Genomic DNA, 21235 nt, shown 5'->3' with positions numbered 1-21235 from the left:
TTGTATCAATGTCATTCACGAATGAAAGAAAAACGTTTAGAAGATTGGGCTATTTGTCACATAGATGCCTTCAACATAAAACATTATATGGAATTTATCATGATATTTGAGGAAAGGTGTGTCAGGGGGCACTACCAAAGGATGATTATTTGCCTTTGATGCAGCCTAGACTCTTAAACCAGGACTAGAATGTCACCTGGGGAATACCTAGAGGGTCTTTGTTGCAATGGGTGGGATTTTTTTTTGTCAGTAACGTTTCGAAGCATGTTAACCCAATCAAATGTCTTTGAAAAACAAACGTAACCCTTTCCTAGGTAAATCGTTGTTATGGAGACCGGACTACACATTCATGTTAAAATATATGCGTTTTCTAAAGCGTTTTGTGGCTCCTGTCGCATTCTTCTGCTATAATATAAAAGAAGTGGAGGGTGTTGCGGATTATTCGAGGGTTGAGTCCACTTAATTCTGATTTCTCAAAGTACTCCAGGAAACCAATACTTTAATTCTAATAGCTTATTACAAGCTTGTAGGTGACACACAGACTAAGTACACTCATGATCACATTCCTAGATATGACAGACACACACTTTTGATGGGCCCCTTATATTTTCTTCTAACATCTGGTTCTCATCTTAATGCTCCAATCCTAGGACTGTAGGACACCTAAGCTAAAGAATGCCCATATTTGGGCCTGGGCCAAAAGGAGAACAAGGATTTGCTGGCCAGAGTTCTGACGGAGAGGGGGACCAGCTTGAGCTGAAGTCCCCACATTTTTAACCACATGTGACCACAACTCCTAGACAGAGCAAAGAATCCAAGCCTGTATATCATGTACACAAAACCTACATATTTAACACATTTAATAAACCTAATTTATGCAAATAGAATATATTTATGGATCCTTAATATATATAATATATATGCATAATTAATTCATCTTCCAATATGAGGTAGAAAGAATTGACACTTTTGTGAGGGGAAAAGGCTAATTCTAAACTGAACGAAAAGAGGTGGCGCGGCAGTCACAAACCCCAGATGTACCAACTAATTTTCTCGTCCTCCGTCTCGTTTTGACATTCGTATGCTGCTGTGATTCCTTTTGTATTCAGAACATGAACCTGATCTGTGACTATTGAAATCAGAGGAGCAACCACAAGTATCATTGACCTGTCGGTTTTCAATTTCAATAAATCACAGACTGTCGGGCATGCTTGATAAATTAAACTTTTACCATAGCCTGTAGAAAGGCACGCCAAACATATATTTTTCCAGAACAGCAGAGAAGCAGAGAACAATTTCCCTCGAGATTAGTAAATTATTCAACATCTGAGAGTTGTAATGGCTCTGTTGACTCAATCTTATGAATAGAGCACAGTTCTTCCAAAACAGAATACATTTCCTCCATCTTTGCTTCTTTTCTGATATGTTGCAACCTAGGTAGGAACTAAAAACGTTTTTAATAGGCAAGATTCCAGACCTCCAAAGGGGCCAGACAAGATTGGAGGTGAGGCATTGCTAGACTAGACGCAGCCACATCAACTCACTACAGATAGGCCATGCGATTCTGCTTTCTTTGCAGCTCAGAAAAGTGCGATCATTGGTTTTCATTGGCTGCTGACAACACTGACTTTAAGCTAAGAGTGCAGGCGTACATCACAGTTTATTTCTGTAACTTCAATCGCTGGTGGCCCTAATAATCACAGATTATGTTCACGTGGGTTAAAGTGTTGACGATTGCGAACGTCCATTCGGGTGTCTGGGTTTCTGTAGCCTCTTAAACTCGGTCTGGCTTGTGGCTAGTATTAGCTCCAAGGACGCAAGATGAGACTGTTGGTGTGGCCTTGCAAGACAAGGGTTTCTGCAATGTTTTGACAATGTTCGTGGTTGTGGAGCAAAACAGACTGCATTTTTAGTAAATGTGTGAAAATATCAAATAACTTGATATGAACAGATAAGGTCACAGGCAAATCAAAGATGTATACAAACCATAGAATGGCAGCCTCCATTATTTTTCCCACATGGGTTGATGAGGTCACAGACTTTCCCGTCCCCCATGTAACCTCTTTTACAGTTACATTCGCTCTGAGGACAGACAGACAGAAAATAATGACTGTAAATTACACGACTAAAATAAAGTGCAATATGTGTGAAATCACTATGTAAACATTGTATAAACCCACACTAAAACTATGCAAAGTTTAGATAACAGTCAGTTCAAAATGTTTCCAAACTGGAGATTTAAATTAGGGAAAATCCTCTACTTCTGCTGTATTGGCCCCACCAAATGGTTAAGGTTCGGTAACACTCCAGCTTGGTGACGGCAGATTAGAAAGATATTGTGTGTCTCGTGATTCAAAGTTGCACGATGGAAGCAATGGGTCAGTATAAACACCTGTCCCGGACCCAGCGACCGGCAGTCTGCGTCCTTGTGACAGCCTCCTCTGCTCTGCAGAAGACAGTTGTCCACCTCGATACAGATGAATCCGTCTCCGGTCCAACCTTCATTACACGCACACGATACCAGCCCCGAGCCTAAATACACACACTGGGCCTGAGGGGAGAGACGGATGCAAAACACCTGAGACATCAAACAGGTACAGACTGTTGTGGTATTTCCATAACTGTTGTGACAGAAGTGCAGCTGTCACAGTTATTAAAGCAAGGTAATAAAATGAAGATCAAAGGATCTGCTCTCCTAATGCTCATTAAGGAAATCAACAACATATTTATGAAGCCTGAGGGAAGGCCATTAGAGGCATACTGGCCATCAGGATATGAATAAGCAAAGCCTTTTGGGCCCTGATCAATGGTTCTGCACTAAACAGAAAGCAGTATTTCATTTGGGTTATCCAGCATCTTACGTTAGAGTCACAGCCTCCTCTGTCTGCCTTCAGGCAGGGGTTGACTAGAGTACAGGAGTGTCCATCTCCTTCATACCCCGGCAGGCACAAACACCTGTTACAACCAGACACAGCATAGACGCGTTACAACCAGACACAATATACAGACGCGTTACAGCCAGACACAATATACAGACGTGTTACAGCCAGACACAATATACAGACGTGTTACAGCCAGACACAATATACAGACGTGTTACAGCCAGACACAATATACAGACACGTTACAACCAGACACAATATACAGACACGTTACAACCAGACACAATATACAGACACGTTACAACCAGACACAATATACAGACACGTTACAACCAGACACAATATACAGACACGTTACAGTCAGACACAATATACAGACGCGTTACAGCCAGACACAACATGCAGACGCGTTACAGCCAGACACAACATGCAGACATGTTACAGCCAGACACAACATGCAGACACGTTACAGCCAGACACAACATGCAGACGCGTTACAGCCAGACACAACATGCAGACATGTTACAGCCAGACACAACATGCAGACACGTTACAGCCAGACACAACATGCAGACGCGTTACAGCCAGACACAACATACAGACGCGTTACAGCCAGACACAACATGCAGACACGTTACAGCCAGACACAACATGCAGACGCGTTACAGCCAGACACAACATGCAGACACGTTACAGCCAGACACAACATGCAGACACGTTACAGCCAGACACAACATGCAGACGCGTTACAGCCAGACACAGACACACACATCTGTTACAGAGACCCACACACGCACGCACCTGTTACAACCCGAGACCCCCCCCCACACACACAAACATTTGTTACATTTGCAACATACCCACACATCCAACAACCACCAGTAAACATTACTACATTGACTGTCTGATTAGTCAGCGGATCAACAGTGTTGTTGAGGAGCTTTGTAAAGTGTCTCATTGGCCACCCCGATGTTCTTTAACAAGTCGCTCGCTGAGGAAAATGTAATGCCAGTGTTCGATTCCAACAGTGGGTCGCGATCAACAAATATGAAAAGTGTATGAATTCACTAATGCCAGTCGCTCTAGATCAGAGCATCTGCTAAATTACTTAAATGTAAAAGTGTCCCTGAACCAGCTGGTGTGGTTGACCAGAGAGAACGGGCGCATCAAGACTGACGTGGGGAGGCCGTTGGTGTAGCTGCAGAAGGCATGGACGTGGCAGTGGGTCGAGGCGCCGTCCGAGTTACAGGCTTTCACCTCCTTATCGCAGTACTCTCCAGAGTAGCCCTCCAGACAGGAGTCCATCCTACAAACACCATTACTGCCGGGACGGTTATCACACTCCCCATGGAGGCAACGGCAGTCTGGAGGAGAGAAGGAGGGGACGGGGCCAGGCAGGAGAGAGTGGGGGAGGGAGGAGCGGGAGGGACATAAGGGGGGAGGAGGGTGACAAGCAACACATGGATCCAGGAAGTCAGATCTGATCAATATTTACTTTCCGTTTTTGTCAGAGGGATCAATCTAAACTGGCCCATTCGATGGATCACCAGCTGAGCAGTTCTGGCCAAGATGAGTGCAAATACCCGAGGAACTGGGTGCCACTCAGTACACAGAGGTATTAGACACTAGGAACAGTAGGGAACGTGCCAACCAAATGGCACCATATACCTTTTATAGAGCACTACTTTTCACCAGTGTGAAATCAGCTGCGATACAGGTAGAGTATGATCGAGGGAATAGGGTGGCATTTGGGAGTAATTACTAGCTGACAAAGTATTGGAAGTGATCTTTGAGACCCACCCTGGTCACAGTGCTCTCCGTGTTTCTTGGGGTCGGAACAGATGTGACAGGCGATGCCCTTAAACGCTTCCTTGCAGCTACACGACCCGTTACCATGGATACCATCAAAACACTACACAAGAGCACACACAAACACACACAAACACACACAAACACACGCAATATGAATGTGGCCCGATTATTTTTTTTGTCCAATGTAGTCTTTTTGCAACACATACAGCCCTACCTGCAGCTGTCTCTGAGAATGTTTGGTTCTCAATGTATTTTCTTACATCATCACAGTTTTTATTTAAAGGCTGAGCGCTAGCCGTGGTGAGTTAGCGATGGGATGGAAAGACAAATGCCAAGTAATTGCAAAGCCCAAAATCGTTGTAGTGTAGCCCCAACTTAACGTAGTCCCCATAAGCGGAGTTTGACATTCGAGCCGGGTTGTTTTGTGTTATTTAAAATAAAATAATGTAAACAATGCAATTAATTATTCCACTTCTTTTGTTTAAAAAATGCAATTACTCATTTCAGCCACCAGGGGGGGCAGTGCTCCCCCTGCCCCCCCCCCCCGCAAACTCCGCCCATGGTACCCCTTAATATCTCAGAATGGTACCCACATCCCTTGACATCCAGCTTAGAGACGCCCCATGTCACAGAGCTGAGAGACGCCCAATGATATGAAGCTGAGAGACGCCCCGTGTGACGGAGGGGTGACGCCCCGTGTGACGGAGGGGTGACGCCCCGTGTGACGGAGCGGTGAGGTGACGCCCTGTGTGACGGAGGGGTGACGCCCCGTGTGACGGAGGGGTGACGCCCCGTGTGACGGAGCGGTGACGCCCCGTGTGACGGAGGGGTGACGCCCCGTGTGACGGAGGGGTGAGGTGACGCCCCGTGTGAGTGAGCGGTGACGCCCCGTGTGACGGAGGGGTGACGCCCCGTGTGACGGAGTGGTGTGCTGTGCAGAGACATTGTTTACTTACTGTGCCTTTTCCATAGCAGGGTATCTGGAAGCCTCCTATACAGGGTTTACACTCAGGTCCATAGAAGCCACTGCAGCACTCCGCTCTCTGAAACAGAGACAATACTCACTGATATTACATACTGTATATACTTCACTATTTCAGTTGACATTATATCTTTATTTACTTCACTATTTCATTTGACATAATATCTTCATATACTTTCTATTTCAGTTGACATAATCTTTATGTACTTTCTATTTCAGCTGACATAATATCTTTATGTACTTTCTATTTCAGTTGACGTAATATCTTTATGTACTTCACTATTTCAGTTGACGTAATATCTTTATGTACTTTACTATTTCAGTTGACATAACATCTTTATACAATTTCTAGCCACTGAAAGTCAACACTTGATGTTTGCTCCTTGGGATTTCAGGCTGTGTGTTTTGTAAAAGCACTTTGTGACAACTGCTGTTGTAAAAAGGGCTTTACAAATACATGTGTTTGACTGATTTCAGTTAACATAATATCTTTATTTCCTTTCTACTTCAGGAAGAATATATTTCCACATATCACTCTTGTTAAATGATGCATAGAAATAAATACAGGAAATTAATCAGTGACTGAACCAGGAACTAAACTATCAATTAAACCAGGAGCTCCTACCTCAGAGGTGACGTTGCAGTACTTAGCACAGCCTTTACTGGGCATGGTGTTGAGGGCTTGTTGGTACTCACAGTCCTTCATGTAACGTTGCTATCATAGAGACAGAAACACAACAGACTCATTCCCTCATCAACTTCACCCTGACACAAATCATTTCAAGTGTCTGAAATCGTTTTTGAAAAATAGTTATTAGTTCTGGCCATGATATGAAAACTGTAAGAATCTAGATGAAAACCTAGTCCAGTCCGTACTCAAAAATAGGCCACACAAATTATACTTAATTATTATTATTTTTCCAACATCATTGCATCGCAGACAGCGTGGGGTTGAGCTGCCAACCTCCTTCATGAGAGGACTCCAAAAATGAGCCTGATTATTTTACCAGTTCCGTGGTTCCTTCGGGGCAATTGGTCTCATGGAGATAACTGCATCTGACACACGGCCCCTGGAGACCAGACACACCACAAAGTCACACTCATCTACTGAACACAAAGATGAAAAAACTTTTGAAATTTTACAACATATTTCTGTAGCAAATATTAATGGCATTGAAATCACACTAGAAACAGGTCAGATATATGTGATCTAGAAAGCTAATTTACAATGCCATGTAAAAACAGGTTGACACAACAGTAAAATAAAGAGTTATTTTTTGTTTTATGTATTGCTAACCATCACTTCAGACAAAACCAAGAACAAGTACAGTTTGCTTCGAACAAATTCCACTTTTGCAAATAATGCAACAATTGCAATAAATCACAGAAATCCAACATGAACAGGCAGAATATAGATGTGTAACTGCATAGAACGGTGAAGAACTAATAGGATAGAATGTCTCCTACCAGAATGATTTTGCTCTCAGTGACATCACACCTCTTCGGCAGAATGGGGACGATGGAGGGCGGGACTAGAACCCCTTCAATCATATGGATAACACCATTGGTTGCTATAATATTAGTGGTCTGAACATGTTTCCCGCCCAGCAAAACCTGGCCCTGTCAGAGACATGAAACATTTCCCAAATCTTAATCTGACAGCCTTAAAAACAATTCCATTTTGGTTGCAGCTTCGGATAACCAAGCTGATTGTACTTATTGTGAGGTCCAGTGATCAGGTGACATGTTAAATCAGGTGTATTTGTCGAGAGCTACAAAATCAAGGTTCTTGGTTGGGCCTACTGAAGAACTGCAGATGTCCAACACAAACGTACACATACATACAGTATCTCACAAAAGTGAGTATACCCCTCACATTTTTGCAAATATTTAATTATATCTTTTCATGTGACAACACTGAAGAAATGACACTTTGCTACAATGTAAACTGAGTGTACAGCTTGTATAACAGTGTAAATTTGCTGTCCCCTCAAAATAACTCAACATACAGCCACTAATGTCTAAACCGCTGGCAACAAAAGTGAATACAGCCCTAAGTGAGACACTGTACATACAGTACTCATATATTAGCAAAAATGTGAGGGGTTTACTCACTTTTGTGAGACACTGTACATACAAACACATACTTGGACTGAATTCAGCCTTCAACAGAGTTCCACCAATGAGAACTTACGTCACTGGTGACATTGATTAGTAGGATCTGATTGGCCATGGTCTGGATCTGATTCATGCTTGCCAGCTGGTTTACGTCCAACTGCACAGAGATAGAATTCAGAATTAATTGTCGTGTAGCCCGACATAGTAACTCTTGGTTCCAAAGGCAGGTTATGAAACCAGAATATGGAAACCAGCACTCACTGAAATAGTCTTTTTGTTTCATTGCTGTTTAGCACTAACAGTTTAGGACAAACAGAGATCACATAAACAGACACACGTTTCAGCCTCAACAAGTCAACAACAACAGAAAAACATGATTATCTCTAGTACGTTTTCCTAGAGAGGACTTGGATTCAGACCTAAAAGATGTAACATAAGCCTTTGTGTCTTACTGCAGCCTGGTTGTAGATGTGATGCTTCAGGAGCTCCTGGAGTTTGTTCTGGGCCTTCAGGAGCAGGGAGGGGAGACATCTTTACTTAATAGCTTTGCAAGGATAATTTGATCTATGAATGTGGTGGTGTCAGGGATTACCACCATGTGCCTGGGTTACATCGTATTCAGTCCTAAATCACCACTCTGGCAAGCATCGGTCCTTACGTAGTGCAGCATGTAAATCAACCGGCCGTCTCTGAAGCTGTCCACTGCATCGTTGGTTGGGACAAAGACTGTGAGAGAACCCGGACCTCTTAAGGGCAGAGGAGCCCCACAGTTCTGACGGACGTGGAGGCAGATGAGGAGAGGAGGAGGGGCAGAGGGGGAGGCAGATGAGGAGAGGAGGAGGGGCAGAGGGGGAGGCAGATGAGGAGAAGAGGAGGGGCAGAGGGGGAGGCAGATGAGGAGATGAGGGGGGTAGAGAGGGAGGCAGGTTGCCGTTCGAGAGCGATTAGATATACTACTCTGAAATGATTTAGTGAAAATGAACGCTGACCTGCAGTTCTAAAAACACATTGCAGCGTCATTGAAGGCCACTTACGTCCACCAGGGAGAGGAAGCGGTTGAATTTCTCATCCAATGTAAGGATGTGACCGATGGTCTTGCCGGCAAACTTTGAATGAGAGAATGAATGGTAACTGTCATCTGTAGCGTCTTTATAAAAGATACAGATTTTCATACTTCCTTAATGGCTTCGGTGATGGAATGGACAAAAACATTGAGGGCTATTTGAAATGTTTAATGAGTTTATTGCTTCTGTTACTTTTGTGACTTTGTTGAGTGTGTAGATTGCCATCTGGAGTGTTTAAGGCAAGGTTGGTAAATCTGTACTGGCATTAATCCAAGATTGTAAATCTGCACTGAACAAAATTATAAACTCAACACTTTTGTTTTTGCCCCCATTTATCCTGAGCTGAACTCAAACATCTAAGACTTTCTCTATGTACACAAAAGACCTATTTCTCTCAAATATTGTTCACAAATCTGTCTAAATATTTACTACTCATCCTCATTCCATGGTATCACAGTCATGCTGTTAGCCAGAAGGTCTTCATAGCCTAGCTCCTCTATAGGTATCTTCGTAGCTCCTTTATAGGTATCTTCCTAGCTCCTCTATAGGTATCTTCCTAGCTCCTCTATAGGTATCTTCCTAGCTCCTCTATAGGTATCTTCCTAGCTCCTCTATAGGTATCTTCCTAGCTCCTCTATAGGTATCTTCCTAGCTCCTCTATAGGTATCTTCCTAGCTCCTCTGCTTCTGCATTATTTTGATGGTTTTAAATTTTAAAACCTTATTATCCTTAGGGATGTCGATTTGGACGTCGATGTTCCTGGGCCTGATTGGCTGGTCAATGATGTGAATGATCCCGTTAGACGCTGGGATGTCCTGATCGACGATTGAGTACAGAGTGTCAGGAGACTTCATCACAATGAATTTCTGTGAAACAACAAGATTGATCAATGAAATTTATTTGATAAAGCCCTTTATGCCCGGGCAGTCGTCGCAAGGTTCTTTTATAGACACACAACAAATACATTGGGTAAGGACTCATACAAACTGCTTAACAAACTTCAGTTATAGTCAACTTATTGGACTAAAACCTGAGTTGTAGTCAACTTATTGGACTAAAACCTGAGTTGTAGTCAACTTATTGGACTAAAACCTGAGTTGTAGTCAACTTATTGGACTAAAACCTGAGTTGTAGTCAACTTATTGGACTAAAACCTGAGTTGTAGTCAACTTATTGGACTAAAACCTGAGTTGTAGTCAACTTATTGGACTAAAACCTGAGTTGTAGTCAACTTATTGGACTAAAACCTGAGTTGTAGTCAACTTATTGGACTAAAACCTGAGTTGTAGTCAACTTATTGGACTAAAACCTGAGTTGTAGTCAACTTATTGGACTAAAACCTGAGTTGTAGTCAACTTATTGGACTAAAACCTGAGTTGTAGTCAACTTATTGGACTAAAACCTGAGTTGTAGTCAACTTATTGGGTTTAAACCTGAGTTGTAGTCAACTTATTGGACTAAAACCTGAGTTGTAGTCAACTTATTGGGTTTAAACCTGAGTCATATTCACTTTTTGGGTTTAAACCTGAGTTATAGTTACCTTATTTGGTTTAAACCTGAGTTGCAATCCACTTGAGGTGTAGGGGTCTTTTCCATCCAGGCTTTTATACATGTGCTCGCCCCTCAACACGTGAGTTTGACACACGACTTCCTTGGACCAGTCCTGACAAGGACAAACCACAGAGCCAGGGACAGGGGTTCAGTTTTTTGGGTTGAGTTGCCATGGCACTACTGTGGTAAAATGTGTTTTTGTAATGTTACTGGGATGTTACACTACACATTTGTCTTTGCCATTACTTAAACATAAGGGAACATATGGTCTGGAAAGGGTTGAGCCAAATGGGACATCTGGTTTCCCTAGTCAAGGTCACCCAGTCCCCCTAGTCAAGGTCACCCGGTCCCCCTAGTCAAGGTCCCCCGGTCCCCCTAGTCAAGGTCCCCCGGTCCCCCTAGTCAAGGTCACCCAGTCCCCCTAGTCAAGGTCCCCCGGTCCCCCTAGTCAAGGTCCCCCGGTCCCCCTAGTCAAGGTCCCCCGGTCCCCCTAGTCAAGGTCACCCGGTCCCCCTAGTCAAGGTCCCCCGGTCCCCCTAGTCAAGGTCCCCCGGTCCCCCTAGTCAAGGTCACCCAGTCCCCCTAGTCAAGGTCACCCAGTCCCCCTAGTCAAGGTCCCCCGGTCCCCCTAGTCAAGGTCCCCCGGTCCCCCTAGTCAAGGTCCCCCGGTCCCCCTAGTCAAGGTCACCCGGTCCCCCTAGTCAAGGTCACCCAGTCCCCCTAGTCAAGGTCCCCCGGTCCCCCTAGTCAAGGTCCCCCGGTCCCCCTAGTCAAGGTCACCCAGTCCCCCTAGTCAAGGTCCCCCGGTCCCCCTAGTCAAGGTCCCCCGGTCCCCCTAGTCAAGGTCCCCCGGTCCCCCTAGTCAAGGTCCCCCGGTCCCCCTAGTCAAGGTCACCCAGTCCCCCTAGTCAAGGTCACCCGGTCCCCCTAGTCAAGGTCACCCGGTCCCCCTAGTCAAGGTCCCCCGGTCCCCCTAGTCAAGGTCCCCCAGTCCCCCAGTTGGGGATCCCTGACAAAAGGTTTGAAGCGCCTTGGTATGACTGGCAACTCATGAGTTGGGATGTTTTAGTTAGAGTTTGTTTTGGGGTCGTTATGTGGACTTACTGGCTGAGGTGTTTTGATGTAGGGGACCAGAACGGTCAAAGGTCCCTGTTGGCTCAGAGTCAGCATACAGCTGCCCGCTGGAGACCGACAGAAGACATTAGAAAGATGCCATTTAACAACAGCAACATTTCCATTTCTCAGTTAATGCCTGACATGATGACAACCATGGACATAGACCCATGCATGGACATACCCACACACACACACACACACACACACACCCACGCACGCACGCACGCACACACACACACGCATACGCACGCACACACACACACGCATACGCACGCACACACACACACCCACGCAAGCACACATACCCCCACACACACACACACACACACACACACACCCACACACACACACACACATACCCACGCACGCACACACACATACCCACGCACGCATACGCACGCACACACACGCATACGCACGCACACACACACACACATGCAGGTACCGAACAGATTCAAGGCCCAAGACAGCTTCCCCATGTGTGTTTCTTCCAAGTTAAGATCAAATATTCGCTCCAGCAAATTGCCATAACAACGGTGGCCATCACTGATCTCGCGGTCATTACAAACGCACCTGATCGGGGAGAAAGAGGGAAAGAGAGGAGACAGACAGAGAGATACAGAAAGAAGTGTGAGAGCCTTCAATTCAGAGTTAAATCAGAGTTGTTCAACTTCCTCCTGGAACCAAACTCGTTGTGCAGGCTTTTGTTCCAAGATGCGTAATTCATATAATATTTCTTTTTCAGGTTTTACAACGATCCTAATCAGAGGATAATCAGAGCTCCATATTTCCTTTGATTCAGATATTTGAAAATCTGTGGAATTTTTCCTCATTGTTTTAGCTGGACATTGGATATACTGTAAGGTGCCAGTTAGATGTATCTTAAGCATTTTGGTTTGAACCGGTCATGTAGAAAAAAGGATTTTAAACAGCATTGATTGATTGGTTGTCCTACCGTGGAAACCCGCCCTCATCCGTCTCACAGCGGGCAGAGGGGTGACATGTAGTCGCGTTACACAAAGACACAAGTTCACAGCCAGAAGAGGGAGTGGAACCTCTCCAACCGTCCATGCAGCTACACCTGGACTACAGGGCAAACCGACGCATACGGCTGATTCACATTCACCAGAGATGGACTAATACACTACAGAGGGCTTATCTTGGTTTGCATTATCTTTTCCATAGTGGAAGATTGTGGCTGTCAATTGCTGGAAAATCGAGCAACACGCACAGAGACCTGAGGCAGCTCCCCTCTGAAACCTCCCAGCGGGTGCAACCTGGGAGACTAACTCACCCTCCCGGGGCCAGTGTAGACACAGACAGTGGAGGCACGAGGACAGCCTCCGTTCTCCGTGTCACAGGGGTTGATGGGAACACACACCCGGCCGTCTCCCTCGTAACCGGGCTTACATCGGCACTGGAACAGCCTCCCCCCCAGCCAGGAACACTCTGCATTCACGTCACACTGCTTATCTGAACACGCGCCTGGGAGACAGACAGGAGACCACTGAGAAGAAACAGGATTTCGTGGAATTATTTGGTCTCAAATTGTATGGCGTATAAGGCAAATGGATTACAGTAACCTCTAACCAGCATTGCAAAATACTATTAGGAGTTCCCAGGTTTTCCAAGAAATTCTAGTTTTATCTGGTATTTAAGATGTCATGCATATTCGTTTTCTTCATCTAGGAACCTTGTTACAGGCTCTTCTGCAGAAACCTGGGAATTTTAAGAAGGAACTTGGCAACCCCAGTACGACTTGCGTTGTTACCAGAGCATTGGTCTCCTGTCTTCTGAAACCCAGGGAGACATTCACACACTGCCCTCTGCACATCTCCTTTACAGTGGGAGTAGGCAGTGCAGTTCTTACAGGCTGGAGACACTGGAAGGAACCAAACAGATTGATATCAACACCATCACATCTTTTCCTTCCATTACCTACAATTCCTGTCTAGTTTGGGGACAAGCTAGTCACAGGTGGGTCAAACTTCTGTATTTAATTATTATTATAATTAGTAATACCTTTTAATTTGATAGGGAGTCATTTGAGACCTAAGTCATGAGTACTGCGTAACAATACATATTTGAAGACCAGGTGTCTTCAAACCTCTCCCCTAGAACCACTCCTGAGCCAGCACACCTGATTTAACTGGTCTACTAATCCTCAAGCTCGATTGGTGAATCTCCTGAGCTAGTTCAGGGCTAAAGCTGAGATGTGGAACATCTGGGGCTCCCAAGGAGAGGTTTGGAAACCACTGCCCAATACTAGAAGTGGGGACTGACCTTGGTCACACCTGGGCCCGGTGTACGGAGGCTGACAGTAGCATTCTCCATTTCCTTCAGGCCCTTCACTACACTCTCCATTTACACAGGCACACACTGAAAAACACACCAGAACAACAGGCAGAACATTAACCGACCAATTCCCTGGACAACACACCAGAACAACAGGCAGAACATTAACCGACCAATTCCCTGGACAACACACCAGAACAACAGGCAGCACATTAACCGACCAATTCCCTGGACAACACACCAGAACTGTGAATAAGGAAGAGATGGAGGGGAAGAGAAGAGGCGGTGAAAGAAACAGTGGGAATTATGGAGAGAAGGCAGGATTTGAAGAAGGACAGAGTGGGGAGGAGGGACAAAGAGAGTGAAAGAGAATGAAAGCGAAAGAGTGAGAGAAAGAGAAGAAGGTGGAGCCACCTGATTTGCAGTCATCTCCATATGCATTCTTCTTGGTACATTGCTGGCAGGCGAAGCCTGTGAATCCGTCCTGACAACACAGTGAAGAACAGCCCCATTACACGCTTCAACCACAAACCCTCATCCATGGATTTAACAAGAGAATTGGAAAATGGCCTTTCTAAACTTAAGATTACACTGAACAACACATGCAAAGTCTGAGATCAACATTCTGAGAACGACAATTTGAGATAAACGACCTGAGATTAACATCCTAAGATTAACAACCTCCTGGACGTTACTCATCTGCAGTTACGTAGGATGTGAAATCCATCCAAACACAGGACCTGTGTTCCAAATGGCTCTCTACTCTGACTGGTCATGGTGAAAGGAAGTGCACCACTTTTCTAGGTTGCCACTTGGGATGGACCCAGCAGTAGTTTTTACAGAGGTTAACATGGTACAGTCCTCACGTTACAGACACACGTCCCATTGCCAGACATTCCATCCATGCAGGTTCCGTGCCAGTTACACGTCTTCCCGTTCCAGCTGGGACAGGCTGTAGCAAAACACAGCAACACATTGCAGGAAACATACAGATTTAGATTGCTGATACAGCCATCTGCTCTTCAGGGGCTGGCACCCAAAACTGGGTGGCCACCAATAATGACGGGAAAATAAACTGTAAAATAAATCTGTATTCCAGTTAATAATGTGATCAAGTAATCAATTAAGTAAGCATCATTGCTACATCATACATCTTTCTGAGTGTGGACCTAACATTTTTTTTTGCTCTTTACATAACATAGCATAGTATAAAAGAACAACATGGCATAACATAAGAGAATAACAGCACACAGAAAAACATAGCATTATTTGAGATAACATAGCAAAACACAACAGAATATACATTTAGGATTCTAGTTCTGTCTCCACCTGCATTTTACCTTGCATGTAAAACATGAGCACAGAGCCCTGATAAGATAACATGGATAATTGCCTTGTTAACTATGTATAAACTGGGCTTTGTACAGGGTTAGCATCTCGCATGAGGAATCTGATGACTGGGTCTTGTGTTCTGACTACCACCCCAGCCTCAGTACCAACCCCATCTCAGTACTGACCCCCTGTCCGATCTCAGAACTGACCCCCGGTCCCTTCTCAGTACTGACCTCCGGTCCCATCTCAGTACTGACCTCCGGTCCCATCTCAGTACTGACCCCCGGTCCCATCTCAGCACTGACCCCCGGTCCCATCTCAGCACTGACCCCCGGTCCCACCTCAGCACTGACCCCAGGTCCCATCTCAGCACTGACCCCCGGTCCCATCTCAGCACTGACCACCGGTCCCATCTCAGTACTGACCCCCGGTCCCATCTCAGTACTGACCCCCGGTCCCATCTCAGCACTGACCCCCGGTCCCATCTCAGCACTGACCCCCGGTCCCTTCTCAGTACTGACCTCCGGTCCCATCTCAGTACTGACCTCCGGTCCCATCTCAGCACTGACCCCCGGTCCCATCTCAGCACTGACCCCCGGTCCCATCTCAGCACTGACCCCCGGTCCCACCTCAGCACTGACCCCCGGTCCCATCTCAGCACTGACCCCCGGTCCCATCTCAGCACTGACCCCCGGTCCCATCTCAGCACTGACCCCCGGTCCCATCTCAGTACTGACCCCCGGTCCCATCTCAGCACTGACCCCCGGTCCCATCTCAGTATTGACCCCCGGTCCCATCTCAGTACTGACCCCCGGTCCCATCTCAGCACTGACCCCCGGTCCCATCTCAGTATTGACCCCCGGTCCCATCTCAGTACTGACCCCCGGTCCCATCTCAGCACTGACCCCCGGTCCCATCTCAGTCCTCCCTCTCAGTCTCCCCTGGCTCTGCTCCACACGGCAACTTGTGTTCTGTAACGTAAAGGACCTTTATAAGATCTATAAGGGTTGTAATGTACTCACGCAGACAAAGGGGACCCCAGAACTCTGCACAGCATTTTGGCAAACTGCGGGGTTTGTCACAGCTGTGGTAGCACCCTGAAAACATCTTCTTTTGATTAGCAATGGTCACTGAGTACTGGCAACTGCTTTGGCCTATGTCAGGGCCCAGTGGGGCGACGGGGAGCTTCCTGTAGCCCAAGGGACACAGCTGAGTCCTGGAGGCAGCACACGACGTACATGGGGTGGATATCTGGTGGTTCACCGTCTGATCACAGCGGCCTGAAGGACTCAGCTGCAACACAGGAGATCCATTTCATGAAGACAGAAAGACGGGTGGAAGTATAGACAGAGTTCTGGTCTAAAGTAGTGTACTATATAAGGAATAGAGTTCTGGTCTAAAGTAGTGTACTATATAAGGAATAGAGTTCTGGTCTAAAGTAGTGTACTACATAAGGAATAGAGTTCTGGTCTAAAGTAGTGTACTACATAAGGAATAGAGTTCTGGTCTAAAGTAGTGTACTATATAAGGAATAGAGTTCTGGTCTAAAGTAGTGTACTATATAAGGAATAGAGTTCTGGTCTAAAGTAGTGTACTACATAAGGAATAGAGTTCTGGTCTAAAGTAGTGTACTACATAAGGAATAGAGTTCTGGTCTAAAGTAGTGTACTATATAAGGAATAGAGTTCTGGTCTAAAGTAGTGTACTATAAAGGGAATAGGCCTCTGGTCTAAAGTAGTGTACTATATAGAGAATAGAGTTCTGGTCTAAAGTAGTGTACTATAAAAGGAATAGGCCTCTGGTCTAAAGTAGTGTACTATAAAGGGAATAGGGTTCCATTTGGAATGACTTTTACCTGAACTAAAACATCCAGAGATGATACCCTTTACTGTTCAGAATAACACTTAAGAAGGTAAAGAGTCTATAATGGCACATATTGGTTATTAAAGCCTTTGGAAATGCATTATATAACAGTTATAACATGTTAGTCAAAATAGTGTGATAACATATCAGTGCCAAATGGTGAGCCGATATTTACCTTGTTATAAAACATGTATTAGTGTTAATTTAAAACAAGTTAAGCATTTAGCAGTTGTGTTATAAATGTTTGTTACTTGTTTTTAAAGGTCATTGAAGTTAAGCCCTGATTTTAGAGTAAAGATGTACTGCAGCAGTTGGGTATTCATCACACCATATAAATAATAGGACAGAACACCAGTTCTCTGGTGTCAATGACTTAAACAAATGACAAAAGACATCCAAACCTGAGGGTTTAATCCCTTTCAATTCCATCCCAAAGAAACTGTCATCATGTACAGCTCTGGAAAAAATGAAGAGACCACTGCAACTTTTTCTTTCCTTTCCAAAAAAGTTGAAAAGGAAAGTTTTGAGTGAGGAACAGAAGCGTTCAATTTGCAATGGTCTCTTAATTTTAACCCTTCTGTTCTTCACTCAAAACCTTCCTTTCCAACGTTTTTGGAAAGGAAAGAAAAAGTTGCAGTGGTCTCTTCATTTTTTCCAGAGCTGTACATGATCACTGCACCTGCTAAGCACCTCCATAACATTGAAACTGTATATATCACCTTATACTGTGAGCAACTAGGCATCTTATCTATCGACTGCCAAACAATTCGATTTTAATAAAATAAATATGAATATGATCATTTGTAATTCAGATTAATAGTGTTATTACAAACCCTTTACAAAGGGTGCCTTCATCTAAACAGTGCCAACTGCTAAAATCTAAAGGTCCCCTGTCAAATTATTAAATGTGCCCCCTTGGATCTGTCATGGCCTGTGTACTGCTCAGTCAGAAGCCATGTCTCACCGGCTGCTGTAGGCTGCATGTAACCAAGGAGCCCAGTAACCAGAGCAACGTCCGCCCCCCTGCCGGCTGCATTGTGTCGTCCAGTGACAGTGTCTCCGCGGTAACCGACGTCCCAAACGGTGTGTCAGCGCTGAGCCCGTTTACGTGGTGTACCCCTTTGCTACTCCAAACACACGCACGCGTCTTCCCGACAGAGGCCCAAGTTCAATCCCGCTGTTTTGACCACCAGCCTCCCGGGTCCTCCTCTCGTCCCACGCCGGTCTCGATGAAGTGCAACAAGGTTGGTAGTGGTGGGAATAAAAAAAACAACCAAATAAAAAAGAAAGTCAGGCTCCTCCTCGGACCTCTTATCTTGGAGCCCCCTTGAGAAGTCAAAGATCAGAAACTCCCCAAATACCTTCCTCAGTCCTGTATCCTGAGCGCCTGCATGCACGCCTTGTCAGACAGACTGCACTAGTCAAGTTCAAAGTGGTGTCTGCAACAAGGCAGAATGAGGTAGTTGAACCCACTCAGACTCCAGACTCACAGTTTCAGCTGGGAAGGTACGGGTTTGGGTATATAATATGTGAAGATTAAGGTTCCGCGTACACGCATGTCGGTCAGAAACATGTTTTCTGTTTTACTCCAACCCCTCCTCAACGAGGAGGCGATTCCGTGGAGTAGTTTGAGTAGCGAGAGTATCTTCAGTAGAGCAGACAGGGTGAGAAACAAATCTGTTCCTGAAAGGAAGGTCTGAGGATTTCCCCTCCATGACCAAACGGATATCCTCCCTCTATGTCAGCTGACTTAGATGGCACTAACTGCACCATTTACCAGCAAAATAACAAACTGACTATTTGTGTAATCCTCAGATCGTGTGTGTGTGTTTATGTATGCGTGTGTGTGTGTTTATGTATGCGTGTGTGTGTGTTTATGTATGCGTGTGTGTGTGTTTATGTATGCGTGTGTGTGTGTTTATGTATGCGTGTGTGTGTGTTTATGTATGCGTGTGTGTGTGTTTATGTATGCGTGTGTGTGTGTTTATGTATGCGTGTGTGTGTGTTTATGTATGCGTGTGTGTGTGCTATGGCCATGAGGACCCTCACAATCCTTTAAGAGATTCAGACAGTTTTCTCCAGCTGCATCCTGCCTGCTGCAGCCACAGCACTGCCCCCATCATGTTGATCCATCAATCAAGTGGAGTTCTTAAAGCCAACAAGGGCATTAGACTGGTTAACTAACTACCCATCTATCCCCAGCCCATCAGACTGGTTAACTAACTTTCCATCTATCCCCAGGCCATCAGACTGGTAAACTAACTACCCATCTATCCCCAGGCCATCAGACTGGTAAACTTACTACCCATCTATCCCCAGGCCATCAGACTGGTAAACTAAATACATATGTTCCAATCTAGGTAATTCACACTGAACATACAGGCCTATTTGTTTTTCCGTCTTTGTTATGAGTTTCTGAGCTCAAACCCTAACCCGTACCCATACCATAACATTTATTCCCAAACTTAACTTAGCCCGAAGTTGTCCAGCATACGCAATAAACAATGATGCTCATGCTGATGGCAGGAGCATTTATTTCCTGTTTCCTGAGCACTGCTAATCAGAAGACATCCCACTAATTATCATTATCTCATGTATATCCTGTTACTCAATTACTGCAGTAAGACATTGCAGGCTGTCATTGGACTGCAGATCAGTGGCAGTGTTTGATTAGAATTTTTACATCTGTCACGATAACATCTGTCACCATAACATCTGTAACCATAACATCTGTCACCATAACATCTGTAACCATAACATCTGCCACAAGATCATCTGTCACAGCAACATGATAGAATCTGTCATGACAACATCTGTCACAACAACCCTTCCTCACCTAACGGACCAGAGACACACAAACACACACACACACACACAACCCGTCCTCACCTAACTGACCAGAGACACACACACACACAACCCTTCCTCACCTAACGGACCAGAGACACACACACACACAACCCTTCCTCACCTAACGGTCCAGAGACACACACACACACACACACACACACACACAACCCGTCCTCACCTAACGGACCAGAGACACACACACACACACACACACACACACAACCCGTCCTCACCTAACGGACCAGAGACACACACACACACACACACACACACAACCCGTCCTCACCTAACGGTCCAGAGACACACACACACACACACACACACAACCCGTCCTCACCTAACGGTCCAGAGACACACACACACACACACACACACAACCCGTCCTCACCTAACGGTCCAGAGACACACACACACACAACCCATCCTCACCTAACGGTCCAGAGACACACACACACACACACACAACCCGTCCTCACCTAACGGTCCAGAGACACACACACACACACACACACACACAACCCGTCCTCACCTAACGGTCCAGAGACACACACACACACACACACAACCCGTCCTCACCTTACGGTCCTGAGACACACACACACACACACACACAACCCGTCCTCACCTAACGGTCCAGAGACACACACACACACACACAACCCGTCCTCACCTTACGGTCCTGAGAGAACCCCAGTCTGCCTTGTCATCATTGTCTGTTCCACTGTGGTTTCCTGTCATTGTCATCCTCTTACCGCTCGGCTCAGAACTGTCTGTCCAGGGAAGGGATTGTATATGCAAGGTCAGATGGTTAAAACTGTCAGCATTCTAAATTCACAGAGTTCCCATCACAGTGAATTACATTGCCTACAGATCTACAACAACATAAAGTAACTTGGGTTGGCGAATCAAAGCTTTAAGCATTTAATAAAATACAAATATTTTCCCCACTTATCAATACACCATTCTCTTAAATCGATTTTTTTAAAGCATAAAATATACACTACTGTGCAAATGTTTGGGGTAACTTAGAAATGTTCTTGTTCTCGATAGAAAAACACATTTATGTGATTATGTTGCAATTATGTTAGCACAGCGGAAACTCGTCAGTCTATTGTTGTACTGAGAAATTAAGACTATTGCATACAAGAAATTGCCAAGATGCTGAAGATCAGTGAAGAGGCGACTCCAGGATACTGGCCTTCTAGATAAGAGTTGCAAAGAAAAAGCCATATCTTAGACTGGCCAATAAAAAGAACAGATTATGACAGGCAAAAAAAACAGATTAAGACAGGCAAAAGAACAGATTAAGACGGGCAAAAGAACACAAACAATGGACAGACACTGAACAGAAACAGACACTGGACAGAGGA

General features: G+C 45.2%; 1 protein-coding gene across 2 annotated transcripts in view; it reads right to left on the bottom strand.

Moving 5' to 3' along the window:
* stab1 (stabilin 1) overlaps positions 1-18668 on the bottom strand; it is a 62157-nt gene extending 43489 nt beyond the window's left edge. For both annotated transcript variants that reach the window (XM_034296252.1, XM_034296254.1), the window contains exons 1-25: positions 17980-18668; positions 16175-16445; positions 14687-14772; positions 14235-14304; positions 13809-13904; positions 13297-13407; positions 12820-13010; positions 12481-12611; positions 11971-12098; positions 11514-11590; positions 10399-10521; positions 9578-9724; positions 8829-8900; positions 8453-8566; positions 8247-8300; positions 7871-7951; positions 7144-7296; positions 6684-6746; positions 6302-6391; positions 5651-5737; positions 4683-4794; positions 4060-4246; positions 2862-2955; positions 2393-2551; positions 1987-2082 (exon numbers count right to left, since the gene is read on the bottom strand). In XM_034296252.1, coding sequence (XP_034152143.1) covers positions 1987-2082; positions 2393-2551; positions 2862-2955; positions 4060-4246; positions 4683-4794; positions 5651-5737; positions 6302-6391; positions 6684-6746; positions 7144-7296; positions 7871-7951; positions 8247-8300; positions 8453-8566; positions 8829-8900; positions 9578-9724; positions 10399-10521; positions 11514-11590; positions 11971-12098; positions 12481-12611; positions 12820-13010; positions 13297-13407; positions 13809-13904; positions 14235-14304; positions 14687-14772; positions 16175-16445; positions 17980-18051 — 2865 coding nt within the window. In that variant the 5' untranslated portion in view covers positions 18052-18668. The remainder of the gene's footprint in view (positions 1-1986; positions 2083-2392; positions 2552-2861; positions 2956-4059; positions 4247-4682; positions 4795-5650; positions 5738-6301; positions 6392-6683; positions 6747-7143; positions 7297-7870; positions 7952-8246; positions 8301-8452; positions 8567-8828; positions 8901-9577; positions 9725-10398; positions 10522-11513; positions 11591-11970; positions 12099-12480; positions 12612-12819; positions 13011-13296; positions 13408-13808; positions 13905-14234; positions 14305-14686; positions 14773-16174; positions 16446-17979) is intronic.
* Positions 18669-21235: the final 2567 nt, after the last annotated feature.

This window comes from Esox lucius, chromosome 2, assembly GCF_011004845.1.
Source record: "Esox lucius isolate fEsoLuc1 chromosome 2, fEsoLuc1.pri, whole genome shotgun sequence".
NCBI classification, from domain to species: Eukaryota; Metazoa; Chordata; class Actinopteri; order Esociformes; family Esocidae; genus Esox; species Esox lucius.
The sequence above is the reverse complement of the archived record's forward strand: the minus strand, read 5'-3'. Positions and strand labels throughout refer to the sequence as shown.